Genomic DNA, 27,379 nt, shown 5'->3' on the forward strand with positions numbered 1-27,379 from the left:
AGGGTCTTTCCCCTTGTAGAGGATGACCACACCATTTTTCACTTAGTTTCTTTGTCAAGAGAAATCCAGAGCTGAAACATCTTCCCGTAGAAGGTAGTTTGTCAGAGTTTAGTGCATCAAGGATGGATGGGAGAATTTGCACAAGAAGCTACTGATTTGCAGCTGCCTGTTAAGTTTTTAATTAGGAACTTGTCCTGCTGCCTTACTGGAAAGTGCATCAATACTCATGTCTAGAAATCATCTGCAGAGCTTCCCTAACAAATGCTACCTGTCAATGCTCCACTGCAATGCGAATGAATGGAAACTTTAGGTGCCACTTCATTAAGTCATTTACTTTTCTGTTGCTTCTACAGCCACAAATGAAGCCTAGACTTTGATTTTCTGGGGACTTTGCCAGTTTTGCAAACACATTTTCACAGTGTTTCTTCCACCTGTTTCATGGAAACTCTTTTCAAGAAATTGTTTAGATCTGACAAATAAACATTAGTGATTTAACACTGGGGTTAATTGGTTTCTTGCTGTTTCAAGATGCCCAAAGCATGATTGGTTGATGGCCATACTACTGGTTTGTATTGAAAATCTTCTCAAATAGATGTCTTTGTCTAATTTATCTCCAAGGGAGGAATTAAATATTTGAAAATGGACTTAAGGAAACATTGTTGTTCCAGTTGTCTTTGTTGTCCTTTTAAATTCCCACTGGTTGCAGCTGCCACAGCACTGTGCAACCATGTAGGAGGGGGAGGAGAATATATATAGTTGCATTAATGCTATGTTCTATACATTATTAAATCACTGAACAATGAACTGCTCAAGAGGAGATATTTGTCCTTTTTAGCCATTTCTGCACCTGGGGAAGAGAGGTGGGGAATGTGCACAGAACCTACAGCTGTGCCAGCTGAACTCATTGAGAATGTCACCTGAGGATAAATAGCATTTTTATATATAGGGCTTGTGTACTTCACTGAAAAGCAACTTTTTTATGCATATTTGTAAGGCATATGCAAAGTGATGTACCCCTGCAGCTGGGCCATTACCTAAAACTGATACAGGAGTGAGCAGAGAGCACGGTGTAGGACTGGTTGCCGAGGATCAATATGTTCGCTTTGAACATGTTCAAGACCAGGTTGGACAGGGCCTTGGGTGACATGGTCTAGTGTGAGGCGTCCCTGCCCATGGCAGGGGGGTTGGAACTAGAAGATCTTAAGGTCCTTTCCAACCCAAACCATTCTATGATTCTGTAATCGGCTGTAAAGCCCGGAGCTCAGAAATATAAGTAAGAGATTTTTCTTGCTGCTAAAAGTAATTTCTTTTTCTGGTAAACACATACTTGTTTAAGTGATGTGTTTCCTGGAATACTTTTCTCCTGGAATAAGAGTTACTGAAGAGTATTCTGATAGTTAAATGTATGCTGTGTGGTAAGTACTTGTAAGTACTTCTTTAATAGGCACTCAACTAAAGAGGAATAAAAAGAAAGTGTGTCATTCTGAAACACTTATTGAATGTAGGCTGATTTCTTGTCTTCTACCCCTGTTGACTTGAGGGGAAGTTGATGGTCTTTTTTTGTGGGTCTCAGGCTCCTTGTACACTGAGATTTGCGAGAAAACAAACATCTTAAGAAAAGGTAGTTGTCTGTGCAGTGACACTTTGATACTGACCTTGACCTCTTCATTATTAGGTCTGAGATAGTCCTATTTTGTTCAAACTCTGCTCCTTGTTAAAGTTTTGTGGGAGACCGTATGAAATTCAATGGCTTTGCATTGATGATGGAAACTATTTCTCTTTGCTAGGAGTGGAATTTGTTAAATCACACAGGGCATAGGGCTACCTCTATAACCAGTGGAGAGAGACACATCCCTGTACAGGGGTCATTTGTGTCCTTGGTGTAGTGAAGAATACTACAGGAGTGACTCAGTTGCCTCATTTTTGGATGGCCAAAACTATGTGAAACATAGTTTTGAGTGTTTGAGTGTTCCCTGCAGCACTAATCGCTAACTGGTGAGACAAACCTCAAAGTGCTGCCACCATTATACATTGTGACAGTAGAGCGGCATCCACCTTGTTGAGCTGTGCTCAGCTTGCTGGTCTGGGCTTTGCAATGGCAGTCATGGGGCTGAGGCAGAGAGGAGGGCATTGAGGAATAAGAGGTGGTTGATGGTGCCTCAAGGAGAAGGCTGATGCGTCAGGAGGTGCAGAGCACTAAGGAGCCCATGAGGCAGACCTTGGGAGAGGGTGCGGGTAGTGGGTGACAGTAAAGACTGGCGTTCAATAACTGTTTTGCAGCATGTGCTCTCATGCTCTGAACACTGAATGTCTATCTGCAGCCAAACATTTTGGCTTGCTTCCTATATATTTTTGTGCAGCCAAAGTTTACTCAGCCAATATTAATATTAAGCAAATTTGAAATTTGCTGTCAGCAAACACTCTCAGTAGAAGCTGATGTGTAAGTATTAGTGTCTTCTTCCATGCCTGAACCGAGCAGAAGAGGTCTCAGGGAGTCTGTGAAGCAATTGCAGCAGAATGACAGTCTTCAGATTAAGCCTTAAAAATACATGAAACTTTGAGAGAAGCTTTTCCGACCATAATGTCTGAATAGTTGCAATCTATTTATGGCCAAGACATAAGCAGAATAGGAAGGAAGATTTGTCAGGTGATAAGTGTTCAGAGGCTGCTGCAAAGAACAGTAGAAGAGATGAAAAGCACCATGCTTCAATTGCAGCAAGGAAGATTCAGGTTAGATAGTGAATAAAGCTTTCTGTTGCTGAAGGAAATGAAGCAGGGAAATAGGCTGTCTGAGGAAGATGAGGCTTCTCCATCACTGGAGGACTTTAAGACAAACATTTGTCAGAAGTGGCATGGCTATAGGTGACCTTGCCTTAAGGCTAGGGAATGGATGAGACCCTTCCAGCCTTATGATCTGCTGTCTGTCTGAGATGGATTATCTACTACAGACAAGTCTGTTGGCATCAACACCACAGCAATATTTTTGTCAGACTGTTAGACCACTGCAAGTACAAACAGTAAGCCACGAATTTAACACTTCATGTTTAATTGGGGTTAATTTCCTGAAATGAAGTGAGGGATTGGGGAATCTGTTTAGGAAGCCTATTTTAAAAGGTCGGAGTGTAACATTTGCTGCTTCTAATATTGCAGGCTGGGTCATACAGCACCACGCTTTCTAAAGAACTTGGGTTGGGAGGGTTTGTTGTTATTTTTGAAATGTGAGTTATTCTTGATTCAGGTAGGACCAGAGTGGAATAAGACAGACCTGTGTGAATTACAGCATCTTCCTGACACTGCCTTGTGCACAGTGCCCCTTTCCCACGTGCTCTCTGTGCTTCCCTTCCTGGCTCTCTCTCTCTTGCAGGGCTTTTGAACAGCCTCAGGTGACATGGTGTATGACCCTTACAAGAGCCACATGGACCAAAGCTGCTTCCACCTGCTCAGCACCTGCTTCTCACCATTTCCCCATAGTGTGTGAGGTGCACGGTTTGGTCACAGTGATCTAGGCAGCCTGCTTGGCTCTGGCTGGTTTTGTATCTAACATCAGTGGTCTTCTGTCAATCTGTGCTTGACAGAATCAGGAGGAAAATGGTCTCTCTCCCAGTGAACACTGTGTTTGCTGGGATGGCAGAATGGTGGTAAAATCAACAAATGCCATCATCGTTACACCCTAGGTGTCAGTATAGGTACACGTCTTAGAGAAAAAACAGGGCTCCAGAGTATGCCAGCATTATATTTGCAAATGATGTTGATATGTGTGAATTATGGTAGTGACTGCTGGGGCCTGAGTGTATGAAGAAATTGCTCCTCCTGTTATTGTGATAGTCGTTACTTCTCTTTGTGGGATTCTAGGTGGGATATAGATGTCCAGTCAATGGCTCCAAAACAGTCTGGTGTACTGGTTGCATGGGAGGGATGGTGAGGCCTGGGCTGGGATATGAGCTGGAGAAGGCAGCAGATGACAGTATGACTTGCAGGCTTCCATGGTAAGGATGGCCACCATGATGGTTGATGGTTAGCTCCTAATTTGGGCCAGGAGGGATAGGAAATTGATGTGACCAGCTTTCAGAGGAGAACAGATACCCGTATCATTACAGGGACTATGGCTGGATATTGGTCAGCTGCCACTACAAAGCTGGTGGTTGCTCTGGGTCCAGGACCATGGAGACCAACATCCTCAAATTAGTGGCCTAGCATTCTCACATATTAGAAGTATAGGGTAGTCCCAACAGGGTGCTTGTGGTATGTCTATAATGGCCAAGACATAGTAATTCATGGCAGCAGCTCCTGGCAATAGGCCATGCTTCCAGTGCATGAAAGACTGGCTGCGGCTGGTGTTGGTGCTGGGGCACCCGCTCCTCAGATGCCCTTGAGATACCTGCAGTACGGGTGACAGCATTGTGGCGTGACTCCATGTGCCTGGCGTGTGCAAGGATCTCCTGCTGCATTTCTCTCCCTTCTTGAGCAGGCAGGGGAGGCCGACACAGCAAGATCAGGACCCTGTGGGTGGGCAGGAGCCTCAAATTGGGCATGAGACAAGGATGGGAACCTAGCTGTAGTGTTAAAACTACCCATGGGGTAGCTTCTGTGACGGATATTACCCTGTCTGTCCAGCAGTGCCAATGTGGTCATGACAACCCGATAGAGCAGTGAAGCTGTGGTCCTGGAGACTCATCCCCTAACCATGCTGCTCCTCAAAGAGCTGGTGCTCCTCTCTTGTGCAGTTGTGCAAACCAGGCTGTTCTGGAGAGCAGCTGCATGAGGCTGCAGCTCACACATGCATTCATGGCAATTGCCAAGGAAAGAGTTGCCACCACGTTTGCATTTCCTTTCTCTGCCTATAGACCAAAGGATGTTTCTATACAGTCATTAGCAAATATTTCAACAATGCAGGTACACTACCAGTTGAAAATAAAAAATACCCTCAAGGAAAATTGTATTAACACAGCCACATGTAGCACATGAGCTTGTGAGCAGAAAATATGTACTGCCTTGGCTACAACAATTATTTTTAAGCCTCTTTTTTTTTTTTTTTTTTTTTTGGTGCAGAAACTTATCCTTATCTCCATTCCTTTTCCCCTGTGTGCTTATGTATTCACTGCAAAAAGGAGGCTATTTCCTTCATCTGAACATATATTCTCACTTTTATTTCCTTGGGTAGCCTTGCTGTTTCCAGCACCCTGTTGATCTACATGACTATCTTGAAGAAGTAAAGTAGAAGATACTTTTAAGTGATTCAAAGACAGACCAAAGCAAGTGCTTAGCGGGAAAAAGAAGAAAGCTGTATCTCCCTAGAAGACAGGCTGTTCACATGGAGCATTTTTTTTAAAGACTTTATTTTAAAAAGGTCAAACTAGAAAACTTTCTTGGCTGACCATGTTTCAGCGTTCAAGTGCGTACGTGCAGTTGCCTGCAGACAAGCAGGAGTCCAAGCTCCCATCAGAGCCAGTGAGAATCTAGAGCTTAATTCAGTTGCCCACAGGTAGGCATCTAGTGATACCTGAGGTGCACTAAAGTGCCTTGCTGTTGCTTTGCAAAGGTACAAGTTTGGGAGATCTGTGTCATGCCTGGGTGCAGGTTTCTTTTCCAGGATGAAATTAATCACAACCCCTGACTTCAAAGGCGACATTGGACAGATCTCTCTTGGCTGTAATGGGAGCAGACAAACGCAACACACATGTAGGTATTTCTCAGCATAAGTCTAAATTTGGGTGTCTTCATACGCAGCCAGACCCCTCCCTGTCTGTCTCCATTCCAGGCACTCCCTGATATCCCTCTATGGTTCCCAATCTCAGCCTCACTAGACTGGGGATATGATACAGCCTTTGCCATTTGGGATTTCAATTCATTTTGCATCTGCTGGCAAAGAGCAACTGAGCTCTACACTCTCTCTTTTTTAGGCAGAATGCTCTGTGAAATAATCAGAGCTTCTGTATTTGTCTATAGAAAACAAAGTGTTCATGAATTGGGCATAAAAAAGCTTTGGATCACTGAAATTTCTATACACCAGAAAGCCAAATACTACATTTCTAGCAAGAAAATGAGCTTCATGTAAGGCAGAATGTAGCAATTACATTGGCAGGAATTAGCAAAATAAGTGGCAAAGCTGCTTTAGAGCCAATGAGAGGTCTTACAGCTATGGAAACTTTTGACTTTCCCTCTTTAATTAATGTGGCTTCTCGAGATACTTGTCAATCACCTTACATAAATAGGTTATAAAGATCATGAAATTGTGGGTTATCAGGAAAAATGAAAAGACTAATGTGTTAGAGTACTGAGGAAGTTCGCCAACATAACTGAAGGCTTATAGGAACAGATTCATCTCTGGAGTACCTCCAGCTGTTTCCTTCGACTTAGCTCAAAACGCCCTTAAAAATATAGGTTTTCTGCTGCTTTCAGCAAACATTGTAAATGGGATTTGCTTGGTTTTTAGTCTTGTGCATGTTAATTTTTGAAACTGTTTTCGCAGAGTATATGTCTAACAAATGATGTTCGAAGCCTGTTTGTGAAATAAACTCTCCTAATAAACAGAACTTAATAGTTAACTTAATAAACAGTAGCTTTCCTTTTTCAGCCCAAACTCCCCGCGGGGTACTGTGGCTCTGACACAGGCACTTATTCACACTACAAAGCAAGCTGTGTGTTTATGACTGTTTCTGGAGGTAACCGTCTTATGACCATCCTGAGAAATGGAAGTTTTCAGTTCTGGGCGTGCAGCTGCTGCCTTCCTTCTGCCTGCCTGGCACAGAGCAGTGACATTCATGACACCAACGTGCTCCTGGGGCTGGCAGACATGCTTTTGAACCCAGCAGGCTGTGCCTGGTAGGGTCAGTCGCTGGCTGCCTCTTCCAATCAAGCTCTTCAGCAATGTTATAAAAAGTCAGTTGCAAGGGGGAAAAGAAAGTCAAACTCGTTATAGGTAAAAGTGCTGTTTCTCTAGCTCATAGCACATGCGAGAGCAAGATGCATAGCCCTGCATCCAGCTTCCCTGCGGTACTCAGCCTCATGTCAAAGTCAATTGCAGCTGGATGAATGATGAGGTTCACTTCCATACCTCTATTTTCCCTGCAACAAATCATCTCCACTCTTCAGTCACACTCCTATGCAGAGGAAGACAATACCTGACAACTGTGAATTAAACCCAGACTTGAGCTATGCCAATGTTGAAGGTGAGCAGAGAGTCCCTGACAAGCGCCATGAGAGTGGCAGTGCAGCTTGTCTCTGGTCTGTGACAGCCTAATACTGGGGCTGGGGCTGAACAGCCCTCCCCAGCCTCCCTTGCCAGGGGTCTGTGTTGGAGTGTGAAATTATGTCTGCCTCCAGCTGCTTGCCTGCCAAGAAGGCAAGACTTCGTATTAGAAAAGTATGCCTTTTAGCTGAGATGACAGCAGCCCGTAGTTCTCATGCTGCTGATAGTAGTTCTTTCCGTAATGGTGCACATATATATATGTAAAAGCATAATACATTTCACCTGGCACTTCTTCAGCTTGCTTAGGTTTTCCCCTGTCATTCCAATGACGGAAGTGTTGATCTTGGAGTACCAAGAAGTGCAAAGTGCTCTTGCAAAGATACAGAATTATTGAGAAATACAGTGAGGACATGTAGGGAGAAAAGTCGGGAGGGCGAATCAACCCTCATCCTGGGTATGCTCTACTTCTGCTGGTGTTTCACATCCTGCTGTTCATGATTGCTGTGGCTTTTGGTTAACAGCTTGGGGAATGCACATTCTAACCTACATGCTGCTGCTGAAGTCAAACTGACCCACTGGATTGAAGGTAATGGTTCACAGCAAAATATTAGTCCAACAGGATAAAGGGGGAATGTGTGGAAGTGGGAGGAAATAGATGTAATCAAGAAAAGGTCTCTCATCTAAAATAATCAGCATTCACACACCATTGGTTATTGTAACTCTGAAAGGCAGATTGTAAGTCAAGTTTTCAAGCAGCCTTCAAAAATACTCCAAATTTTATGCATCAGAGACTGATTCAAAGGTAGTTGAAGACAGTAGCAGGTCTACTACTATCTTGTGTGACTTTGGATCCAGTTCCCAAAATTTTATGGGTATACAATATATAAAAAATTAACATGATGAGCAGGTCACTGTGCTCCAGAACTTCTCAAAACAAATCTTCAGAAGATACCCTTCAATATAGAAATGACTTTGATCTTCAAACAGCGTATAGTTGGCCCAGAGGACCTCCAGCTTTTGTATGCTCTTAGTCATAACCATTGACTTCTGATGACTGTGCTGCTCCATCAGAATCCAGGTAATCATCACTAATGACTGATTTTCCAAAGAGGGAGAGGAAAAGGAGCAAACAGGGATGTGGGAGGAGACAAGAGGATGTCAATAAACCAGGAGAGCCAGTGGGAACTGCTCAGTGCTCTCTGTGCTCCACAGGATCATAGACTCATAGGTTGGAAAAGACCTTTAAAATCGTTGAGTCCAACCATTAACTTAGCACTGCCAAGTTCTCTGTGTCTCTAAGTACCACATCTACACATCTTTTAAATACCTTCAGGGATGGTGACTCCACCACTCCCCTGGGCAGCCTGTTCCTGTACTTGACAACCCTTTCGGTGAAGAACTTTTTCTTACTATCCAATCTAAGCCACCCCTGGTGCAACTTGAGGCCATTTCCTCTTGTCCTATAGCTTGTTACTTGGGAAAAGAAACTGACCTCCACCTCACTACAGCCTCCTTTCGGGTAGTTGTAGAGAGTGATAAGGTCTCCCCTGAGCCTCCTTTTCTCCAGGCTAAACATCCCCAGTTCCCTCAGCTGCTCCTCATCACACTTGTGCTCCAGACCCTTCACCAGCTTCATTGCCCTTCTCTGGACACGCTTCAGCACCTCAATGCCTCTCTTGTAGCGAGGGCCCCAAGCTGAAGACAGTGCTTGAGACGTGGCCTCACCAGTGCTGAGCACAGCGGGACAATCACTTCCCTGGGCCTGCTGGCCACACTATTTCTGATACAAGCCAGGATGCCACTGGCCTTCTTGGCCATCTGGGCACAAGCTGGTTCGTGTTCAGTTGCTGTTGGCCAACACCCCCAGGTCCTTTTCCGCCGAACAGCTTTCCAGCCACTCTTCTCCAAGCCTGTAGCATTGTTTCATGGGTTGTTGTGGCCCAAGTGCATGACCTGGCACCCATGAGCTATCTCATGTGCTTTTACATGCCTGACTCCCACTGAGTGCCATGGCTACTCTTGGTGTTTGCCACATGGCACATTTAAGGATGAGATAAGCTAACAGCTTGGACGAAAACTCCCTTATTCTATACTTGTGGCCACCCAGAGGCTGGAAAGCAGCAAGGCCAGCAGCTTGTGGTTGCTTTGGGGCTACAGTGGCAGTAGCTTGCAGTTTCCTTGCCTGGCAGGAGAAAGGGCCTTTGGTCTCTTGCGTTGCATTTCCTCAACTGTTCAAGCTGGGCACTGAGCTGAGATTTTGCTGCTACCAGAAGTCTTTAAAGACTGGTAAGGCCTTGGAAATGGTTGCTTTTGTAAACACTGGTGGCCACTCTGCAAGGTGTTGGGAAGCCCAGCCGTGGTCCTCCAGGCTTAATGATGTCGCTGTGCCACGGGTGTTATCAGCCCTTCCTTTGGCTTTGACAGCCCAACCTTTCCATTTTCTTGGTGCTGAGTACTGGCTGGCCTGTGCCTTGGCTTTCCTTGCGCGGGAGCTAGGTTTGGCCTCATGGATGAGCGTGTACCACTGGTACCTCTGTTAGCCTGAACAGTAGCTGTGGTGTCTGTAGCAGAGAAATGGCTTGTTTCCAGCCAGGTCCAGTGGATGTGGGGAATGGCAAGGTCTCCTTTTATTGGCTTTTCTGATTGGTAACGTTTTGCTCTGGGATTTCAGGACTTGTTAGTCTAAACGGGGAGGTTTAGAAACTGTCCCTAGTGTGGCTGTTTTACCCCCTAGTTGGTCTGTTATTGCCCTGGGTATCTATGTGCCTTCCTGCAGCAGAAAGAGGAGTTTGGAGGCAGAAAGCAGGTCAGCTGAGCAAAGCGAAGGCGTCCCGGTAACACGGGCTCAATTGTCTCTTCTGCATCAACTGTGGTACTGCTGGTGAAGACACTGTGGCTTGACTTTTTGCATGGGCTGACACGAGCACAACCAGTGAGGGACAATGCTCAGCCCTTGCTGTTGCTGCCCTTGAGGTAATGTGCTATACAGCCTGGATTAAAGTAGCAGGGAAATAGTAGCACAATTCAGTCCAGGCAGGTCTGCTCTCCTGAGCGTGTCTGCTGCAGGTCTGAGTGGAGCCACTGGCGCAGAGCAGGTTTGGTGTGCTGGGCCATGCCACAGGGAGATGGACAGTGGCTGCCTTGGGGGTTGTGCCTTGCTGAGAGGTGCCCGGGGCATGATGCTAATGCAGACAGCTTGTTCACTGCCTCCTGTCTGGGTGCCTGTCCTGCTCTGCCACCTGCCTGCTGGTGCAATGGGGTTAGGGGACACAACTCCAGCTCCTTAGTGCACAGCCCAGGGAGACAGTGGTCCTGTCCTTCATACCCCCATACTTTTATTTTGGTCAGAGTTGTCCTGAGTCCCCTGGGCAATGGTGAAAGCAGCAGTTTGGCTGGGGGTAGACTGGGATCTGAGGAAGGCAGGTGATAGTGGTGACACTATGTCCCCAGTGCACAGGGGAAGATAAGGTGCAGCCTCTGCCAGCCATGAAATCCCAGGTCTCAGTCCTCTTCCTGCCCATGGGCTCTGCGTCCATGGTAGGAAGGGGTACAGCCTCCTATCAGTCTTAATTAAAACCACAAATAACCTGCTGCTTAGTAAAGAGAGAAACTGCTGTAGTGAAAAATTAAAGGATTATGATCTGTAACTTGTGTGTATATGCAAGCAACAGACCAAGACAACCATGCTTAATTTTGCAATCCTAGATTAACTTCTGTAGCCTAATTGGATTATTTTTTTTTCTGCCTGCTTCAGAATGACTGTCCAGTCATAATACAAAAATTATTTTCCTGAAATCGCAAAAATAAGAGTATTTCCTTATTATTCTAAAGTTAAAAAGTGATGGAATATGTATGAAAAAAGGTAAAACTCTAGTGGATAGACCTGATTTCAGGGATCAAATTCTGCAATTTAAAACGTCTCAGGCTGGAGATGTTAGCCTGATTTTCTATTTATTGTGGAAATAAGCTTGTTGAGGCTTATCCCAGCATCCTAGCAGCTTGGCAGGCTGTTCCTCCTGTAAAGGACTGAGATTATTATTTCTGGTGGCATCATAGAAGTGGAAGTCATTTGTGTGGAACTTTCTATTTCCCTGAAAAGGTCGTTGTAGAAACCTTTGGAGAGAAACAAGATTTTATTGTAAAATCCACTGGAAGGTCACTCTGCTTGTTGCAGGTAGTTGAGGCATGCACGTGTGATTCTGTGTTTTGCTTCTTAATGCTCCTTTAAAATTAATAGCCAGAAGCTGAGTTATTTCATATTATGTGCAAAGCAACAATTTACAAAGGAATAGGAATTCTGTCCTCCCTCTTCCCAGAAGTTACATTTTGTTCCTTAATTGACAAAACATGCATCTTTTATAAAGTGTAGTTGCAAGGAGACAGTGCTTAATGCCTCACCTCATAGAAATGTCTCCCATTTGTAGTCACGTGGTGTATGAAATGAGTATGGGCAACAGAGTGCTTTAGAAGATTTGAGTACCCAAATGACATGGGATCTTGTGCCAGACAGAAATGAGGGTCTGAATTTGTCATGCAGCAAATTAATCCATGAAAACTTCAGAGAGCTGATCTATATGCTAATGTATTTTAAGAATGCAGTGCAAGCAACTGGAAGAGGGTGAAGTATGGGGGGAGTGGGAGGAGTGGAGTGGTGCGGGGGGGGGCATTTCCAACATTGCTTATTGCATCTAGGAACTGTAGTTTCTACTGTTACAAGCCCCATGGGAGAGGAGAAGTGAGAATGTTATTAAAGAGAAATCTTAAAAAATTGTGGGAAGACATTGTGGTGTATTACGCAGCATCTTTCATTTGGAAGAATCTTGATGCACATTAGAAATCTGATTTGGAGTAAAACTGCAATAAAACAGTATCAGAGGCTGTGCAGAGCAGTGCCATCGAACAGAGCCTGCAACCTGATTTCCTAAAATCAAAAGCAGAGTGAGGCTTAGGTGGTGTGTATCCACATGGCACGAAGTAGCCTTGCTTCTTGCTACAGGTTACTAGATGCCATTGTGGTGCTGAGGAAAGCTGCATAGGAAAGGAAGGAGAGAAAGAAAAGAAACAGAAGGAAAAAAAAAAAATTAATAGGAGCCACAGACCAGGAAATAGTGAGATGAGGAGGAAATAAAAGTGATTCAAAGCGAGGTTGGACAGAGCCTTGGGCAACATGGCCTAGCATGAGGTGTCCCTAGCATGGGAGTCAGAACTAGATGATCTTAAGGTCCTTTCCAACCCTAACCATTCTGTGAATCTATGATTCTATGATTAAGAAGGACAAAAGTTGAAACAAATCATTCTCCCTTAGGTCTTTTGAGCAGAGGTTCATAAGATTTGCTAATATATAGGGGTTTTTTTGTCCGTAGCTCGGTCATGGTTACATCTTCTACTTAAAATAGCAACACTAAAAGTTTACCTTTAAGGGCTGATTCAGTGCTCATAGAAATGGGGAGAATTCTTCCTGGACACACTTACTGATCAGTGAATGGCAGTGGAGTTATTGTATACCTGGGGGGATGACACATTCAACCATGAGAAATTTTGTAAATTGTTCTCCAGGGCTGATAGACATGGCAGGAGATCATTTCCAGTTTACATTAATTTGATTGTAACAAATGGCTAGTTTAGGCTGAGTGGGAAGGAGTAATTTAATAATATAATATCATCTACATGCGATCATCTAAATGGGATTGATGAAAAAGTAAAAATCCCCTGGCAGTGGCAGGGAGGAGGGGAGCAATGTTGGCAATACTAGGTACATAGCATAAAATAGAGAATGTTAAAGAATAGTTTTACAGCTGATGAGCATTTATCCAAAGTCAGATAATTTAAAAAAAATTTATTCTTTCGGCCTCAAGAGAAAAACAGCAATGAGGGAGTATATACAAATACACAAAGGGAGTATGTGTTGTATGGGACTCTCGTGAAATACAACTTGTAACATATTGACTAGACCAATAAGAGATATCACAATATTTACTGTGTCCACTTAAACAATTTAAGACAATTCTTCATACAAATCATTCGGGTGTGTCAAAGATGAACATAAACTAGCCTGTCTGTTACTGATACTGGCAATGGTTAAATACACAGGCACAAGGACAATTGCTGTACTTGTGCTGGAAGCCTGTATTTCCCCTCAACACTGCAATGCTCTTTACTTTTTGATGAACAGGATTGAAAACAGAGGAGTGGAAGCAGAGTCCTTAGAAAAAACTCCCTCATTCTTTTAACACCTTGTCCAAAATAAAGTCACTTTTCTTTTTGGGGGGTGTGTGGTTTTGTTGCGTTGTTTTGTTTGTCTGATTGTTTGTGGCGGGTTTTGGTGGTTTTGTTCTTTCTTTGGGAGTGTGTGGGGTTTTTGTTTGGCTTTTGGTTTTGGGGGTTTTTTTTTTTTTTTGTTTGTTTGTTTTGTTTGTTTGTTTTTTTGTTTTTTTTTGTGGGGTGTTTTTTTTTTTTTTTCTTTTTTGGTTTAGTTTTGTTTTGGTTTTTTTTTTCTTTTGTTCCCTCTTCGTACATGCAAAGGACAGAGTCTGCTGGCAGCACAGAGAAATAACAAGTGACAGCTTTGGAAAACTGGAGATCTCAGGTACGTGGCAGTAAAGTCTGAATAGTGACAAGCCTTTTACAGAAACTTGATGGAACAGGAACTTTTGGAAAGTTCAATTTCATCATGTATCTCCATTCAGGAAGATGAATAAAATTAATCTCATGTGCTGCTAACAGCTCAGTACATTATTGTGGTGGGGAACTGTCAGCTTTAAATCTAAGTGGCTCAGGACATATGCAGCTCTTAACGTGTTTTTGCTGTGTCTAGGATGTGGTATGCACTAGAGAGAGATAGCTCACTCAGGAGATCATGTAGTCTATGTGGGAAAGACAGAGAAAAAGGACAGACAACACATGCACAATAATTCCCCCACTGCCAGTGTTGACTGTTTTTCTTTCAGGAGTCATGTCAGAAGTGGGTGTTGAGAAGGAAGAAAGCCCATCATCAGCTGTAAGGAACACAAGAGATGGTGGCGGTGAAGACAAAGCCTGCAGAGAAGAGACTTAAGGTTGTCACAGGAGAAGAGGTTGGCACAGAAGAGCAGGAGCTGAGTGTCTTTTGGGGAAGCCAACTGGCTGATGGGTGCAGTCTTTAGGGTTAGGGATATACAAACTCAGTCCAAAGCACTGGCTGCTTACATAGAGTGAGAAACTTCTGGGTATGGCCTGGACGCATATATGTCAGAATAAAACCTGGCAGACTCGAACACCTACAGTCATGGGAATCCTGAAAACAGCACTGACACAGGGGGAGAGAGTGGAGTTTCACTGCAGTAGGACCACGGTAAATTTAGGGATTAGACTCAGAAACCCAAAAGGCAGGATGGTGAGTTGGGGATGTAAAGATAGAAGGAAATAGCACTAAGGTAAAACATGTAGAAGTGACGAAGGGCTGAATAGGCAGGTTTGTATGAACCCTGCTGTAAAGAGGGAAGACTGGGGAGGAAAAACCTTTGGAGAAATATAGGAAGAAAGGTAGGAAGACAACTATACAAGGGGAGCATTGCGGAAAATAAGACTTTAGGGTAAAAGATGTTTTAGAGAGGCCAAGGAAGATGGATGTGGGTTGAAGGTCCTGCATACATCATTAAGAGCTTGCTGGGAAGAGCATTGCAGAGTGTGGTGTGGCTGGGCCTGATCCAGGATAGGTATGAATGGCAAGTTGTCGTGGACAAGAAGTTAAAGTTCAGGACATGCCTCCAAACCCTTTGTAAATTCAGCAAATACTTAACACAGAAAAAAAAATGAAGTTGCCAAGCAGTGGTGCCAGACTAGCAAAGTTTTTATTTCCATGAGATGACAGGTAATTTCCGATCAAGTTAAATTGTTTTAGGTAACAAATCCTTTAAATTGTTCCTGACTTTGAGCATGAAGAAAATGTACAGGACATCTTTATCCGTCTAGTGGCATTTGTTGGAAAACATAGCCCTGTGTTTAGCTAATGACTTAATTAGAAAAGCAGTAGTCAGCTGGCAGTGAATGGTGAGACTTTATTTAACAGGGAAGCATGAAAATTAGCCATCCATCTGGTTTTTCCTGTTAATTACCTCTAAATATTAAAACTGAATACAGTCTTCAACCTGATTGGTAGTCTGAATGGTAATAGTGGAGATCAGATACTAAAAAAAGACATTAGTAGAAATTATGATGCAGCTCCTGTATTTTACAGCTTTCGTACCTGACTGAAACATTTTCACCTACCTACAACAGCTGCTGTGGAGGTCGTGTTCACCATTTCTGGTCCTTCAGACATGCTTCTGGATTTGAATGAGCATCAGTATAGATGACACAATTAACTGAGCTGTTACTTTTACATGAGAAACATGACTGCACGCTGCATGCCAGCAGTGTGCATTTACTTTTCCCTTTCTGATCATTACTGTAGCTGGGCGCCCTTGTATCAGGGATCTTGCCAAAGGGACAGCAAAACCTATTCTCTTCTAGCAACAACTGCCTGTGTGTCCTGTCTTCCCTGCTGTAGTGACCTTGTTTGGGGAAATTGTGCACAATCCTTGTTCTTCATTAATCATTTCTATTGAGCTTGCTGAAAGGAAAAATACAATTATTCTGCAGCAGTTCTCACAAATACTACTTTTTATTTTAATTCCCAGCTATTTTTTTTTTTTTCCTAATAGCATATGTACTCTGGGGAACTGCTTTGGAAGTTTTGTAAATAGGCAGGGTCAGGCCACTCTTCCCCAGCTTCAATCAACAGTTTGCAACTCCAACAAGTTGCAAAAAGGAAAAACCATAGTGGACCTCTGTGCTTCCTCACTAGAAGACATTTTCAGTGGCTGAGATTTTTTTCCCTCCTCTTTTTAGATGTTAATATGAGCTAGTATGGAAGCCAAACGCAGCTGGAGGAGGCAGCTGTGCCAATAGCTTCAGAAGGGCAGCTGGAGATCAACCTTCCAAACTCAGGCATGAAAAACTTGGAGTCCTTAAAGCAGAATCCCACTGCATTTGGGTAAGCAGTAGGTCCCATTTTTGTCACCTTCAGACTTCATTTACACTCAGCTTGCAGCTCTGCATCTTTCCAACTGAACGCTTTCTCTCACCAATAAGGATTCATTTCTCAGCTCCATCTGCGGTTTATTACTCACATGTTACTTATACTTCCTTGACTCTTGATAAGAAAAATGACTGTCATCTTGTAAATTTTCAAAACATTTTCCAGAGATGGCTTCCAATACTGTTACAACACTTTTTCTACCTCTAATATTTGTTTTGATGGATTTGGAGCTGCCATGCTATAGTTTACTGTTACTGGATGCTAGGTTGATGTATGTGGTATTTTTATATGGTATATTCGTATATTCAGAAAGAGTTTTTCCAGGAAAATGGAGAGGGAAGAAAATTATGGTGCAAGGTAAGTAATCAGTATTTAAATGGAGTTTAGGAGTTGCTAATGGACAATAACAGGTTCTCAACTTTGATATTGCCCCTTCCCAGCCTGATTTTCACAATATCTGAACCAGGACATTTTAAATTCCATAAACACAGAAAACAGGATACAAGGGACTCTCTGTCATGTCTGTCTCTCAAGACAGGGGAAGTAACTCTGTGAAGGACTCCCAGAACAAGAGATCCTGCTAGAAGACCTGATCACATGTTAAGCTGACAAGAATGTCATTGCAAATTGTAAAATGATGAGAAGGCAGACGTCAGACTGCTATGTAAGAAATTAGTTTGTCTATTTTTTTTCCTGCTTTTCAAACAGAAAACAATTTGGTTTTAGATGATATTTCTGAATTTCTATATATTGGTGGCCTGCTGAGAAGATATCCAGTGGTTTAAGTCAGTGGGGTAAGACCAATCAATCCATGGGGTTGTTGTGCTCTGAAAGGTCTAAGTGAATTGTGGCAGAAGTGAATAATACTATCCCAGGACTAACCAAGGCACAAGGCCTGAGCCCTGAAGAAGTATGGTTAGTGGTATCAAAAATGTGACCAGTCAGATGTGCAGCTGGTCTCATGAGTGTGATACTTGCTAGCTGCGTCCTCTCAATTGCCAAACAAACTGCACAGGTGTCTGCCCAATACTTCCACCATAAATCCGGAATCTTACACAAAAGGAGCCATTTAAGTAATTCCTATGGAGTACAAAATGGAATCCATTTTTAGCTGGAATGAACTGAACTTTGCTTTGTGTTTTGCGAGAGTATTCCTGAAGAATTCCTGGAAATGGTTATTTTCCTTCTAAATGGCTGTTACAGTTTTCTCAGAATGCCACAGTAGAGATTTGTTGTTTAGCTGTCATGACCATGAAGTGTTTATTAATTTTCAAATGCGTATTTATGGGGTTCAGTTTATAAGCCTTTATATTTCTACAGTGCATGATAATTTAGACATTTGATTCTTAAATGGAAAAAGTATAAAAGTGAATACTGTTGTTTGCTTCTCAAATCACTGAGTACACAAAATGTCTTAAACACGAGTATCTAATGGTTTCCTTTTTTTGTTGTTTCATTGCTAAAAAATCTTTTCCTTCGTAGAATAAATTTATTTCAAACTTTTTGCCGTGAATAACACGAGGTAAAAAACGGCAGAATGAATTACAGGCTAAAGACAAGTCAAGCAAATAGGCAAACACGAAAATCCCCTTTAATGAGGGAAATGATGACAGAATCAAATTATTTTGCTCATTCTTAAGGCCAGGACTCATGTCAGCATCATCATCTCCCAGTACTTCTAAGTATGTTCTCGACACCTGATGAGCTTTCTAAAGGCCAGCTTGAAATCTTCGTTAAAGCTAGTGTACAGCAAAGGGTTGATAAGGGAGTTGACATATCCAAGCCAGGTCAAGAAGTCTGCTACTTCTGGAGAGACAGTGCAAATGTGGAGGCCCACAAGCAGCTCTTTGATGAAAAAGGGCAACCAGGACAAAATGAAAGCACCTAAAATCAGCCCCAGAATGCGAGCAGCCTTTCGTTCCCGCGTCGTGGAGATCTGCTGCCGGTCACCAGCCAGGTCCAAGTCATTCTCAAAAGGAGGGATCCTCACAGATGCATTGATTTTATCAAACTCTGTGGTCGGGTCAGATGTGGAGAAGTCCGAGACACAGAATGTCTGTGTGAGCTTGCAGCTGGCAAAGGAGTTTTGGCTGTCGGTGCTCCTGTTGCTGAGGTGGCGGCTCGAACCCCGCTTTTGGTAAAGGCTCTTTGCAGCGTGGTAAATTCTGTAGTACAGGATCAGGATCAAAGTCAAGGGGATGTAAAATGCCCCAAATGTGGAATATATAGTGTAGACGACATGATCATGCTTAATGCGACACTCGCTGGGAATACTGATGCTGTGGTGATTTCTCCAAAACAAAGGGGGCATTGATATGAAAATAGAGATAGTCCACACGGTGACTATCATCAGCCCAGCCCTTTTTGCCGTTCTTTTCCTGGCATATTCAATAGCATCTGTGATTGCCCAGTACCTGTCCAGAGCAATGACACACAGATGAAGGATTGAACATGTGCAACAGGTCATGTCAACGCTAAGCCAGATCTCACAGATGAAGTAGCCTAAAGTCCATTTATCTATCATTATGTAAGTGATGCTCAAGGGCATGACAAGAACAGCAACGAGGAGATCAGTCACAGCCAGTGAACATATTAAATAATTTGCCGGCTGGTGGAGCTTCTTGGTTGTGGAGATTGCCGCAATTACAGCAGAATTCAGCAGCATAGTCAAGGTTGTGATTGTGGCCAAGGTCAGTGTAACGAGCATCTTTTCAGTTACTGTTTTTGGCTTCGCAGCCACGTTGGCTTCAGTGGTGCAATTTGTGAAATTCATTTTCCCCTCCAGAATGCACAGTGAAAGAAGTTGCTTCTTCAGGTAATGAAGAGTTCCAGGTTCAGAAGTCACCCATTTGAAAGAGGGACAGAGATGCTTCAGATGCAATTTTTTAAAATTATTGTTTTATAATCCCATATTCAACAAAGCAGCAAAAAGATTCCAGGTTTCCTTCTGGTCATTGTTTTCCTAAGAAGACAAAACCACATCTGTTAGTGAATCTAGAAAAATCCCACTTTTTGTCAAAAAGTCATAGGCTTTTAATAGTACCACTTCAAATAAAAATTTGGTGTTTCCTTCTCCTCTGCTGCCTTTTCTCCCCTTTTTTTCTCCACAATTCATAGTTCATTTCTTTTTCTTCTCCAAAGCGCACTTTAGGCCAGATTTCCTACTGGTGGGGTTATTTCTCCTTTGGTTTTGGAGATCTCCCTTGAAGTGGGAGGTTGCACTAAGTGACCTCCAGAGATCCCTTCCAACAATCATTTCTATGATCTCTGTGAATTACTGATACTAGGAGATACTCCTATTCCTGCTTGTTAAATAGGCTCCAGCAGATGAAGAGCTGAGGAAATCTGCCTTTTCATTTTAATTGCTATATGAGAGGGCTCAATTACTTCTATATATCATCTTTGGAAAAAAGAAAGAGCACTAATCTCAGCAAAGGCATGCCAGCATTTCATAGTTTCCTATTCTGCTTTTTCATATCCCTGTCTAGATTAACATCTTGGAAACAGCACTTAAAAATTACTCAGGTTACCTTTAACATGCAGCTTTCAAACAATATTTAAAGCTTTATGGCAAACGTTTAGTTTTACACAGCACACCAGTGTTGCTAGGAGCTTATATAGTTTTGTCTAATTATTCCTGACATTTCACATTTCCCACTGCGTGTGTCTTTAGAGGAGACAGACAAAAAGCTTTTGCCTTTGCTTTGAGATTTCTATCAAATTGTGCTCCCTGTCAGGCAGTCCAGTACAATGCAAGGTACAAAAAGAAAAAAAAAAAATTAAGAAAAATGTTTAATTTTGTGTCAGGAATTTGTATGTCTTTTCCGTACATCCCAAATGCTGACTTAAGCCAGAGATAGCAGTCTGTAAGATGCCACTTGGGATACCCTCTGGGTCCTTGTTTACTCATTTGTAATTTATTTTGGCACAGAGGATGTAGAAAACTGAAAGCCTGAATCCTTTTCCATTAAAATAAATGGAATGATTCCTTCCCCTGGCTTCACTTTTTGAAGAGTAAGGAGTCCTCTAGGCTAGTTGTACAGGCTCCCTCAACAGGTAGGGGAATGAGATAGCAGCTGCCAGAAATACACTTGTCCCCTCTCAAAACAAGTCTTTCAGGCAGATGGTGTGAATTACATCCTGGAAATGCTGATCTTCCTCTATTTTGACTACAAGTGGCTCCTCCACAGTAGAATTTCGAATACATGCCTGATTTTTAGATGGCTAAATTTGAGCCATTCTCAGTGACACCAGTGGGTCTTGGATTAGTCTCTGGTGAGAGTTTGCACATGCAAGCTAATGAAGAATTTAAAATTTGAATGAGGAGTTATGATCTTAAAGCTAGTCAGCTACTTAGCTCTGGGTACATATGCTCTTATTCAGAAATTGGAGTGCCATCTCCTGAATGAGACAAATAGGGAACAACCAAAATAGAAACTTTAGAATAAAACTGTGTTTTGTGGATAGACCCTAGGAAAGCAGATCTGTATCGTCGTGGACTCTGGGTTAGCAAAACATGAGTTTTAAATTCTACTCAAGGCACAGCAGAAGCCTCCCCCTCAGCTGACTCCACTCTTCAGACACTGCTTTATAGTATGAATAGCCTTGGAGAAAATGAGGACTGTTTATTAAGAATAGGCTGGACAAGTCAGACGGAAATTCATCCATCATTCTTCAGGTTGTTACTGCATTAGAAATGCCAATTTGGTTGTTTAAGCCTAAAGCCAAAACTTCAGTTCAAACCTTCTTCCCAAACTGTTGATGGGAGTCCTCTCTGCCAAGCCAGATCTTGGTTTCATTAGTTTGCACCCTTATTATGTCTGATTCTTTGACCAGAAGATAAAGCAAAAAGGCTTTCTCCACCTCTCTGCAACCCTGGAGCACAGAACAGAAGCAATTGCTGCTTATATGCTTTCCTTAGCCCTCTGGTCCACAAGCACACTCAAAGGTACTGGAAGACACCATGGGATTCATGTATCCTTCACAACCACTTGTTGATCTGGTCCATGCACAGGGGAGCTCTTGCTGCTTCTTGATGTAAGTGGCACTTTTTTCTGCCTGTCCTTCATTTTTCTGGGAGCCCTGAAGTTTCATGGCCCAGGTATTTTTCCCCCACCATACTCTGCTGAGCACTGCCTGTATGCATCTTTAATCCAGTAGGAACTGAATCATTGTGGTTCTCTCCCCAAGTAGCCTTTCACACCAACGTAGCCTCACCAACATAGCCTCAGTCAGAAAGGGAAATCCTTTCTGAGCTCCATCCACTCACTGCACCACATGGATATTCTGAAAATTAAACTCTCCCTTTTCTCAATGAACTTGTCTTTAAACAAACCCCATCACAACCACACCCAAGCACCAGGTTTCCATTAGGACAAAGGATACTGCTGATCACACAGGGGAGTCTGCTCACTGCTCAGCAGAGCCAACATGTATTTCCTTGGAAAAAACACTGCAATAATTGAAGATGAGAAAAATAAAAACAAAGCATCATCCCTGCAGAACACCAGCCTGCGGGTACCTCAGACGAGGCAAGCCCATTGCTTCATGTCAAAACCCATCACTGGGGAGCTAATTCAGATTTAATTCCTGTGTGCCCTGTAGGAAATGAGCCTTTAGCAATTCAGACAATATAAATACCACATACAAGAACTGTATTAAACAAACATTATTAAGAAAGTATATTCAAATGATGACAAGTCTGGAGATATTGGGCCAAAGGCTTCCTCTGCGGCTGAAGTCTGGGCCTCTTGTTATCCCTTTCACACATTATGAGGACACACACTGGCATTATAGCATTCATTAGTAACATTGACTGTAGTCATGGTGTTTCTTTCCTCCCGCTGTTTCCCATTGCTGCTCCCCTTTCCAAGCCACCCTTGTTTCTATATGACCTAATCCCAACTCCTGCCTCCCAGAGCACACGCAGTCCCTTAGCCCTCACTTTTTACCTCCCAGCTCACCCCCATGCCAGAGCAGCTTGAGACCCCCGTAACCTGCTGCTGCCATCTCAGATGTTACCTCCAGCAACTTGGCCAGGGCTCTTGCCCAGCCTTCCACAGTGCCTGTGCCCCAGCCTGTCCCTCACTGTCCTCGTTTGTCCAACTTTTGTCTCTGCTTTTGAATTAGAAGGCACCCATATGGAGTGTTTCGTCCCGGAAAAGAGATGGGAAGTGATTTACTAGAATTTGCTAGTGATTGACCTTGCTTATTAATACAAGGCAGAATTTAAATGAGGCTTATAATTCAATCTTTAAAAATGCAGGTGTATTTGTGATCATGTATTTTGTAGACCTTATATTTTGTTTGTTTGTTTGTTTACTGTCTTTGGTGGTACCTAGCAGCCCCAGAGCAGAGTCAAGGACCATGTAGTCCAAAACTTAACGAAAGAAGCCAGGCTGTGATTCAGAAAGGCAAAGCCTGCTGGGGTAATCCCAGTGTAAGGGGTTCCCGTCACTTAGTTTAGGATTATCTTGGGGAATTGATGTTGCTTTGTATACTTCGCACTCATTTTCTGGTCTGTCCAGGCATCTCCATGATTTGGTTCTCAGTTGAGGCTGCATGAAAGGTAGGGCTGGTGTGACTGGCTGTCCCCTGGGACACTGGGGAAGGGGCACAGGGATTCTGAGATTTGGTCTCATGAAAACATGATATTGGAAAATTTATAGGCTAAGTGTTAGGTCATTTATGATAAACATATGTAGAGAGACTACATATATAGAGTATATATGTCTCCATGTGTAGATAGAGGATGTATAGATCCTACTATAAAGGATCCACGGAAAAAGCCATGTATGTTAACAAGGAGAATTTTACTATCTCTAGTTAATAATAGCTGGTTTCCAGTATCTCTGTCACTTGAGTATGTTGCTATATATAGTACTACAATCACTATAGTAATTGATTGTGGTTTTAAGAGTGACTTCTTGAAAGGGACATTAATAACATAGTTATTTCATTTAAAGCATTCTTGCTAAAAGCACTTCTATGTTTATGTTTTGCAGCTGTACCCCTTTAGACTGTCAGTCATTTCATACAGAGTGAATTTTACACACACTTGGTGGGAGAAACTCATCTGGGTTCCTCCAAATGGGAATCAATCATGTTTCATATTAGCTGATGATCAGTAATGGCATTGAGTGCTGTCTGAGAAGAGGAAAGAGGGAAGAGGATGATTAATTATTCCTTAAAAGCAACTGGACAGCTTTAAGCTGTGAGATGGCAATGTCCATGTCTGCTCCTGCCAGAAAATACCTCCACCTTCTTAGCAGAGGACCACTGTGTAGAAGAATACTCTGAATTTCTGATGGACAGGCTGACTTCCACTCCTTGACCACTGAACTTTTCACCATTTCGTAAGAATGGAATAACATCACTTGGAGAGAACAAGGGGAACTGAAATTACACATGTATTTGAGCAGAGCAGGTTAGTTCCCTTACATCCACAGTTTTACGTTTCCTCTAAGCAATTATGGCACAGTGCAAATGATACATCTTTGTACCCTTGACAGCAATAAATTGATTTGACTTTGTTAAACCCTGAATTGGTCTGAGTGCTTTTCACTTTCAGTATCTCCATGATCATAACTGTGAAGGGCAAGAATCTGTGTGATGCTTTGTGAGACAGATGGTTAGCTTATGAAAAATATGACTTAGCACATTTATGATAATGTTAATATTTCAAACTATGGAAAGATGCTACACTTGCAATACTTTTCCTTGTTATCTCAAACAGGTTTTTTCTTCCAAGTTCATATACAAAGCACTTAAATTCAAGTCTTTCACTTCAAATTTAGTTTGCAAGATCTTCCAACTTTCTAGACCATCCTGCTCTTGTAAAGTCAGCCCACCTGCTGGACTTAATGGCTTCTTGATAGCCAACTTGTAGAGCTGAGTTTAACTGAAGAGTATAGGTTTCCAAATACTTTGTATTGTATTCTGGCATGCTGGTATTGCTTTGGGCTTCTGAGCATCTCAGTGCTGCAGGGGCCATGTTATGGCAGCAGTCTTAATTGGCTGCAATTTATACAGGCACTGGTGCTGTCTGTAACATGTCATATCGAGAAAAGCGGTACCTAGAAGCTGAGAAAGTGGAGATGGTCAGAATCACACTAATATGTGGTAGGATTGTCAGCAAAATAAAATCTTGCTGTCACCAGGCAGCTCATATTCACACTCACAGAATGAGATTTTGATGCCAGCTGTGTTGTGGGCAAAAGGAAGGCAAACTATCAGAAGGTGGGTTGAGGTTGCCTTACAACAGCATAAACTGGGATAGGGCACTAAATGAAATGGTTATTTTTGTGTTACATCTGAAATTTCACAAGAACCTGCCTTCGAGACATTCCTAGCTGCATGATGGGGGCTCAGATTTAGGCATGTGACCTTTTTCTACACAGACTGAATGAGGCCAAAAATGAATTTTACTATGAAGTTTGTACGAACTGAGCTATGAATTTGACTTTGAAGTTAGATTTTCCTTGTGCACACCAGTGAATCGAACAGCATGATGAAGAGACAGAGAAACTCAGCACTAAGCGAGGTATGTGGAAGCATAGCTGTTTGCGTATTTGTATCAGTCAACATCCAACTAACACTAATACGTGTACTCACCCTGACATAAATAGCTAGAGCACAGTAGAACTGACTGCATTTCTGCTATATGTTGCTTCTGCAGGATCAGTATCTTCTTGTTGTTCTTAACTCTTTACTGTTAATAAAATGAGTAACCTCTCATTTATAGAATATAATGAAAGGTAAAAGGTAAAAATTCTCTTTCCATAGAAGATAATCCCTACTTTCATCAAGTTTGGTTTATGATTATTTTTTTAATTTCACATGGTATAGATACTGCTAGTCAATGCATGATTCTGGATTCTTCCTTAGGGACTGTGGACTCTTCCTTAGGGACTGTAGTGGTAGGACAAGGGGTAATGGCTTCAAACTTAAACGGGGGAAGTTTACATTAGATATAAGGAAGAAGTTCTTTACAGTGAGGGTGGTGAAGCACTGGAATGGGTTGCCCAGGGAGGTTGTGGATGCTCCATCCCTGGCGGTGTTCAAGGCCAGGTTGGACAGAGCCTTGGGTGACATGGTTTAGTGCGAGGTGTCCCTGCCCATGGCAGGGGGGTTGGAACTAGATGATCTTAAGGTCCTTTCCAACCCTAACTAATCTATGATTCTATGACTCTATGATATAATGACCTGCAGCATGTTCTCCAGTGAGTTTGCCTAATAAAGATTGCTAGGGCTTCAGGGAGACCCTCGCTTGGTCCTGGCTGGAGGATGGGCTGAGTGAAGAGCATGGGGGACACTGCTGGGCACAGCGTGAGAAATCACAGGATGTGGCAGATACCAGCTCAGGCACCTGACAAAAGCCACAGATGGTGCCCAAGGGATGGCTGGGTTTTACAGGTGATTGACATGGAGTTATGTGAGAAATGGCCAAAATTCACAGGTAAGTGGAAGGGGAGTGCTGGGGACTTTTTGGGAGTACAGCACCTCGGTCACCACATCAGTAATAGCATGTAAAGCTGAGCTTGCCTTCAGTAACTACATCAGAAATACCAGATTTGGGTATGGATGTTGCAAAACTGGGACTGATGGGGAGGAGGCAATTCAGGCAGAGTTGTCCATCTGGGAGGAGACTGAGATGGAGAAAGGGAGGGTCAAGGCTGGTGAAAAGAAGGGATGAGAAGTGGAAAAGGGATAACAAGTATAAAAGGGGTATGCATTGCTCACTCACAGCTGAAATCAGGGCAATAACCCAACCTGTTGTTCAGACCAGAGCACGAGTCAAACCTACCACCATGGTTTAGAGACCTGGCAGGACAGGTGCTTTTTCCCATGGTAGACCTGGCATGGGGACCCAGGGAACAGAGGCCTTTAGCACCCTGGTGCTGCTGTGTTGATGCCTGCACCAGACCTGATGGCTTTAGTAGCTATCCACCACCTCCTCCAGTCAGAGGTGTGACCGTGTTCTCTTGCCTGTGCAAGAGCAAAACCAAGTGCTCATGCAGGCCAGTTTTGTGTGTCCGCACTTACTCCAGTGGCTATGCATGCTACCATTGAAAACTAAATGTTCTCTGTGGGGCTTTCAAAACAGCAAGCTGCGAAGAGATGCTTTAGCACTTTTATTACTGCCCCTGCATCTGCTGTTTTGTTGCTTTTTTGCTGAAGAGCTTAGGACGACTGCCAGCACGACCATAATGTTTTAACTCTCATCACTGGAAAGCTTATCTCCCCCTGCTTGTCAGGATGGCTTCACATCTCTTCCCAGCCAACACTGACAGCCTGCAGGATCTCCTTCCCAGTTAGAAGCCTGGGGCAAAATTGATGGGAGAGGGGAGGTGTTGCTTCCCAAAAAGCCATGGTGCTTTCAGCCCCCCATCAATACCTTCTCTCTGGAGAGACAAGAGAGGCCCTGGCTCAAGGTGAGGTCAGGGCTAAGACTTGTCTCCCTCAGTATGCCCCAGCTCCCAGCCTTTACACCCTCAAAATGGGAGAAATTTGTTTATTCATTGCTGAAATTCCTGGCTGCACTCTTCTCTAACAAAATTTACAGAGTGGTGCAGTGTGCTACATGTATGCAGCTTCCTATGGATTATTCCCATCCACTTCTGTTACGTTGGCAATACTAAATATCATATTTGAAAACAATTACACTCTAACCTGAAACTCCAGTTACAGGAAACTGTACACTGTTAGTTGAACACTTTAGGGTGGGTTTATTGATTTATTTTCAACTGGTAAGGCACCTTCTTATGCCAAATTGAGGTACACCCATTTTAAACTCATTTAAGTATCTCCAGGATGGCTTTTGCTGTGGTGTAACTAACTCATTTAAAAGTGCACCCTTTTGCCTAACCACTGCAAACCTGGGCCTGAATCAATCTGACCTGGAGTCAATGGAAGACCACAAGCTGGCAGTTTTGCAAAGCTACTTTTAAAGAAACCCACCCAGGACCACACTTCAGAGGTAAGCTTTTCTGCTGTAGATCTTGACACATGCAAATGAGAAACAATAATTAGTGATGCTCTTCAAACCATGCTTCCTCCCACAAGCAGTGGTATAATTATCATTCACAGATGATTACTCATTTTTATCTACTTTCAGTAAAAAAATTAGTAAA

The 27,379-nt window shown here is 43.0% G+C and overlaps 1 protein-coding gene across 2 annotated transcripts in view; it reads right to left on the minus strand.

Moving 5' to 3' along the window:
* Positions 1-13,005: 13,005 nt before the first annotated feature.
* The window catches only part of HTR1E (5-hydroxytryptamine receptor 1E), a 41,814-nt gene continuing 27,440 nt past the window's right edge, over positions 13,006-27,379 (minus strand). For both annotated transcript variants that reach the window (XM_030490658.1, XM_030490659.1), the window contains exon 2: positions 13,006-19,209. In XM_030490658.1, coding sequence (XP_030346518.1) covers positions 17,926-19,020 — 1,095 coding nt within the window. In that variant the 5' untranslated portion in view covers positions 19,021-19,209 and the 3' untranslated portion in view covers positions 13,006-17,925. The remainder of the gene's footprint in view (positions 19,210-27,379) is intronic.

Source organism: Strigops habroptila, chromosome 6 (assembly GCF_004027225.2).
Source record: "Strigops habroptila isolate Jane chromosome 6, bStrHab1.2.pri, whole genome shotgun sequence".
Classification (NCBI taxonomy): domain Eukaryota; kingdom Metazoa; phylum Chordata; class Aves; order Psittaciformes; family Psittacidae; genus Strigops; species Strigops habroptila.